This window comes from Echinops telfairi, unplaced genomic scaffold (assembly GCF_000313985.2).
Source record: "Echinops telfairi isolate 266 unplaced genomic scaffold, ASM31398v2 ScPeMD7_5;HRSCAF=22, whole genome shotgun sequence".
NCBI lineage: Eukaryota > Metazoa > Chordata > Mammalia > Afrosoricida > Tenrecidae > Echinops > Echinops telfairi.
In genome coordinates, this window is record NW_022103901.1 from 13,559,544 (window position 1) to 13,565,089 (window position 5,546).

A 5,546-nucleotide genomic window follows, 5' to 3' on the forward strand; every position below is an offset into this window, starting at 1 on the left:
TTTGGAGCTGGTGCTGGAGTACCTGGGTTTGGAGCTGGTGCTGGAGTACCTGGGTTTGGAGCTGGTGCTGGAGTACCTGGGTTTGGAGCTGGTGCAGGTGAGAGGCAGTAAGGGCTGGGAGACGCCGCCTCCTCTCGGCCCCTCCTCAGCATCTCTCTCCCACAAGGCTTGGGTCATCACTCTAGGGTTTGTTCCCCAAGAGTCCTCTGGAGCAATCAGAGACCCATCGGTCAAGGGGCCCAGCTGCTAGATGCCAGAGTCCTGCCTCTCCATGGAGGGATGACAAGGCTGGGGCTTGGGGGTCAGGGACCACAGGAAGGGTCAGCCTGGCTCCTCTTCAGTAGGACTCTGTTGGGAAGAGATCCACTCAGTGCTCTAGCGCTTCCCCGAGGGGTGACCCCATACAAGTTCAGGTCCAGCTTCTCCAAGTTACACGGGGCCTGGAGTGGCCAGAAGGGGAGGGCCGGAAGTGGAGAGAGAGAGAGAAAGGGAGAGATGGATATGGGAGGGGGGCTACATTTCAGCCTCCAACCAAAATAGCCTTGAGTTAGGCTTTGGGGCTGTGAGAGAACGCCAGGGTGGGCTCCCTAGAGGAGGCAGCAGCCCAGGCACAGAGTCAGCAACTGCCCTCTCTCCACCCTTCTTTCTCCCCAGTGCCTGGATCCCTGGCTGCAGCCAAAGCAGCTAAATATGGTAAGTGTACCCCATCTTCCCATCCCTGAGCTGCCCCATCACCCCTATGTGCACCCGGACACCCGTTACCCGCCACCGCCCTCCCACAGGCTCAGGCTGGGACAGGCAAGCTAACTAAAGGCACTTCCTATGACAGGAGAGAGGGCTGGCCTCCTTGCCTGCTAAATGCCTCCCCTGTCCCCAAGCCCTGACAGCAGGGCGATCGCCACTCAGAGCAAGCCTCCAGAAGAGAGAAATGGTCCTTAGGGTTTCTGAGGCTGTAAATCTTTTACGGAAGCAGACAGCCTCATCTTTCTCCCACAGGGTGGCTGGTGGCTTCGAACCATTGACCTTGCTATATGAGCAGCCCAACACTCCATCCACTGGGCCACCAGGGTGCCTTGCCTTTGTGACCCACCCCTCACATTTCCAAACTCCCAGGGATTCCAAGACCCCAGTGGAGGGCCTGGGAAGGGCAGGCCCACTAGTGGCATGAGGGAGTGGGCAGCCGCTCAGAGAATCCTCCCATGAGGACTTGCAGCCCCTCCCTGTCTGCAGGGCTGCACGGGCCACGAGCACGCACCGACGTGGCAGACCAGCCTGCCGGTCCACTTGGCATGCTGGCTGCCACCAAAGCCTGAGTCCATCCCCTCTGGCAGCCGGGCTTTGGCCAGACCCACACGCTCTGTGGCCCCGGCATTCCCGGCCATCCGGGACCTACCCCCCTGCCCTAGTCGATCCACTGGGGCCAGACTCCCCTTTGGAAAAATCCAAGCCTCCATCCAGAGGGGCCCCTCGCCAGGTCTCCTCTGTCCGTTTCTGGACGTGCCAGGAAAGCTGAGTGGTGTCATGTGGCAGGCTGGGGAGCCAGGCTGCCTGGGCCCAGGCCCAGCCCTGTAGACAGAGCCTGGAGCGCATGGGTTACCCTGGACTGGGCCTCCACACCCTTGTCTGCAAAGTGGGTGTTCAGTTTCCCTGCGCTTTGTGGTTGCAGTGGCTACTAAGTGTGGCATGCTTCTGAGGAGGCTGACTGGTGGGGGGTGTCCAAGCATGTCCACCGGCACCCCAGCCACATCTGTGTCTAGCTGCTCCACACACGTGCCAGCAGGGCAGGGCCCACCGACCCCTTGAGGGAGATGGGAAGTGCAGTCCAGAGAGGTCTCAGCTAGAACCAACAGCGAGCAGGACTCAACCCCGGCGCTGTGAGGGCGTGACACCCTTGGCAGTACCAAGCACCCAGTGTCCTGTGTCTCTGCCCCCTGCGGCACTGGCCCTGGGGAAGGTGGGAGCTGCAGGCCTGGGCCACACGTGGGAGGCACGGTCCTGAACAGTCACCGGGCCTTGGCCACTTGTCCACTTACCCGGTTCCTTCAGAAACGGGGGCTCACAGCTTTATGTTCTTTCTGCAATAGCAAGAGGAGCCGGGGCCCTGGGTGGAGCCGGAGCCGGAGCCGGGGCCCTGGGAGGAGCAGGTGTCCCAGGGGGAGTGGCAGGTAAGCTGAAGTGTCAGCATGGATTCAATGGGGAGATTGACCCCTGGAGAGTCCAGCCCTGAGCCCCCACCCCTTGTCCGCAGGAGCTGGACCTGCTGCCTCCGCGATCGCTGCCAAAGCCGCCAAGTATGGTAAGCGCTGGCTGCCCTAGCCTGGAAGCCTGCGAGCAACCCCTCCGGCCTGGTCTCTCCCCTGTCCCCCTACTCCCTGCACAGCTTGCCCCCTCTGGCCCCGCTGTGTGGACCAGTGGGGCTGACACATGGTCTCTCCGCAGGTCTCGGGGGAGCCGGGACGCTTGGGGCCGTCGGAGGAATTGGGGCTGGAGGAATTGGGGCTGGAGGAATTGGGGCTGGAGGTGAGGGGCTGCTCTGGAGTCAGTGTGTGTGTGTGTGTGTGTCAGAGACAGAGATGTCTATGTGTGAGAGAGGCAGGCAGACAGACAGACAGACAGACAGACTTTCTTCTCACTCGTGACCTCCCTGGCTCTGGCCATGCTCTCCCCAGGGCCTGCCCACCCTCCGTATTCAGTTGCTCTCCTAGTGGCCGAGGGCCTGGCCCCTCTCATGGCCTTGGCTAGCGGTTACAGCGGGGCTGGAGCAGGCCCTGGGCTGCCCCCAGCTGCTGGGACCCCAACTGGCTCCCTTCCCTCTCTGAACCCACCCGGGGCACGGGGAGGGTATCATAAAACTGCTCCCTAGAGTCTCGGAGGCTGTGAATCTTGCCAGGACCAGACAACCTGGTCGTTCTCCCAAGGCACCTCTGAATAGACTCACACCCCCAACCTCTCAGCTCGAGGGGAACAGGTTAAGCTGTTTGCGGCTCCCAGCTTCTCCAACTAAACCCAAACCCACTGCCTCCGAGTCCATTTGGCTCACAGTGACCCCAAAGCAGGATCCCGGGGCTGTAACTCGCAAACAACCAGCTTCCTCTCTTTCTCCCTCGGAGCAGCTGGTGGGTTTGAGCCTTGTGGTGAGCCCCCCAACACTTACCCAGCAGTGCCACCAAGCCTCCCTCTGGGTTTGCCAAGTGGGAGCTCCTGAGGACCGGGATGGCCAGCCCAGAGAAGAGGGTTCCTTTCTTGCCATCACGGCAGCCAGTGTGGACCCTTGGCCCTTCCTGGGGCAGTCATTGTACAGCCCCGCTCCCCACAGCCCCTGCCAGCCTGGAGGGCACCTCCAGGCTCTCCACAGGGGGCAGACCTGGCATGAGCGGGGCAAGGGGCTGGGGAGGATGAGGGAGGAGGAGCAGGGGGCTGGGGGGATGAAGGTCTTAAGCTCTCGCCCTCCTCCCCTCCAGGTGTGTCCCCAGCTGCAGCAGCAAAAGCAGCCAAATACGGTGAGTTCCTGCTGACGTCTCCACGCCCAGGCCACCGTCCGCTTGTGGTGCCCCTAGAGATGTCTGTCTAGGACACGACCTGGCCCAGCACCCAGGGCTGGGTGAGGACAGGATACTCAGGGACCCTTCTGCCTGTGCCCTGTCCTGACCCTCCTCTGCCTTCTTCCCAGGTGCTGCTGGCCTTGGGGGTGTCCTGGGAGCGGCCAGGCCTCTCTCAGTTGGTGGTAGGTCCCTCTCAGCTCTGCTGGGGGCTAGAGGAAGGCAATCCAGCTGGGTGGCGCCTGCCTTAGGCAGGAAGACACAAGAGCAAGCGAGGGGGAGAGGGTATTCCAGAAGAGGGCTGTATGCAGCACAAAAGGGCAGGGCCAGGCCAAGGGGCTAGGGCTCCGGCTGTCACACCAGGACACTAGGCAGGGACAGGCTTATGGAGGGGCTCACTCAGGGGGCAGTGGGCTCAGAACAGGAGGCTTCAGACGCCAATGCTGATGCAGGTGCAAGGGCACGCAGCAACTGGAACAGGGTTCTCCCTCCTGAAACCAGCTCTCTCCCACAGGTGTTGTAACAAGACCTGGCTTTGGCTTGTCCCCCATTTATCCAGGTATGCTCAGCCCTGCAGCCCACCTGCCTGGAAGCTCTGGCAAGCCTTCCTGCTTCCCTGCTGGTCACCTGTCAGCAGGGTGGGGCTGGTGCCCAGAGGTAGACCCCTGGGTTCAGATGGCCCTGTCCCACAAGGATGGAAAGAATAGCTTTTCGAGGACACTTGATGCCTCTCGGGGTCCCTAGGAGGAAAGCTCCCACCCTGCTCACCAGGGACCAAGCTGAAATGCCCTAGAACACCAGGGCTGGCCCAAGGTCAACTTGAGAACTTGGTCCCACTGAGCATCGGGATCAGTGCCCACTCAGGGGGCTTGGGACCCCACAGAGGTGGGCACACCCACAGCCTTCTCCTTGCCTCGCAGGTGGTGCAGCCGGGGGTCTGGGAGTTGGTGGTGAGTCTGACTAGAGGGGCCATTTGCATGAGGTTGGGGGAAAACCTGGCATGTCCCGGGCTGGTCCTCTCTGGGGCTGGGACTTGAGACCTCCAAGAGGTGACTTGCTGCCCAGAGGATGGGGGGCCAATTCCTAGGTTCTGAGGACGGAGAATCAAGACCCACCTGGGGCTTGGGAGCTAACAAGGGGAGACTGAGGCGGCAAAGGGGGAATAAATTGTGTACAGAGGGCGGGGTCCAGCCAAGGGGAGTGGTCAGGTAGGCTGAGGCCTGGGGGATGAGAGAGACGGTGGTCCTGAGGCTGAGCCAGGGAGGTTCGTCTGGGGTCTGACTGCTGTCGGGGGCTGAGGAAGGAGGCTGGTCAGGGTATCACTGTATGGGGGGCTGAAAGGGGTAGGCATATTGGGGTCTGACTGTTAGGGGCTGAGGGGGTAGGTTTGTTGGAGTCTGACTGTTAGGGGGGCTAAGGGGGTAGGCTTATTGGGGTCTGATTGTGATGGGGGGCTAAGGCTAGGAGACTGGGTTGCCACTGCACCAGCAGGATGCTCTTAACAAGAACATGCTAGAAATTCTCCCTGACCAAAGCATCAGAGCTGGACGGGAGGGGCCGGTGGGCAGGCTGGGGACAGAGAGGCTTCGGGGCCCCTGGGACAGGTCCGAGGCTGGCTGCATGAGGCAGGCCGGAGAGATACTTGGAGAAGTGGGAAAGCCTGGTCCCTCATGAACCACCCCCCTTCCCTCCACAGGAAAACCTCCCAAGCCCTATGGAGGGGCTCTGGGAGCTCTGGGATACCAAGGTGAGTGGAAACTCAGCTCCCGGGAGGGATGGGAACTGGAGAACAAGATATACCAGGGAGGCAGAGGGCCGAGTCTCCTACCCACCTCCTACCCACGCCTCTGCCACCTCCAGCACAGCTGGTCAGAGCCAGGCAGGGGACACAGACCTGAAGGATCACCCCAGGCCAGGCCTGGCAGCCCCTCCTCAAATCCCACAGCCCTCCCTGCCGAGGGTGACCCTGGGCCAAAGAAGAGAGGGCTGCAGAGGGCCAGGCAGCAG

General features: G+C 61.7%; 1 protein-coding gene across 1 annotated transcript in view; it reads left to right on the forward strand.

The window, feature by feature from the left end:
- Positions 1-5,546, forward strand: part of LIMK1 (LIM domain kinase 1) — a 41,646-nt gene that overhangs the window by 4,159 nt on the left and 31,941 nt on the right. The window contains exons 6-14 of the mRNA XM_045284738.1: positions 8-97; positions 655-693; positions 2,085-2,165; positions 2,249-2,296; positions 2,440-2,520; positions 3,462-3,500; positions 3,671-3,724; positions 4,460-4,489; positions 5,236-5,286. Of these exons, the coding sequence (XP_045140673.1) occupies positions 8-97; positions 655-693; positions 2,085-2,165; positions 2,249-2,296; positions 2,440-2,520; positions 3,462-3,500; positions 3,671-3,724; positions 4,460-4,489; positions 5,236-5,286 (513 nt within the window). The remainder of the gene's footprint in view (positions 1-7; positions 98-654; positions 694-2,084; positions 2,166-2,248; positions 2,297-2,439; positions 2,521-3,461; positions 3,501-3,670; positions 3,725-4,459; positions 4,490-5,235; positions 5,287-5,546) is intronic.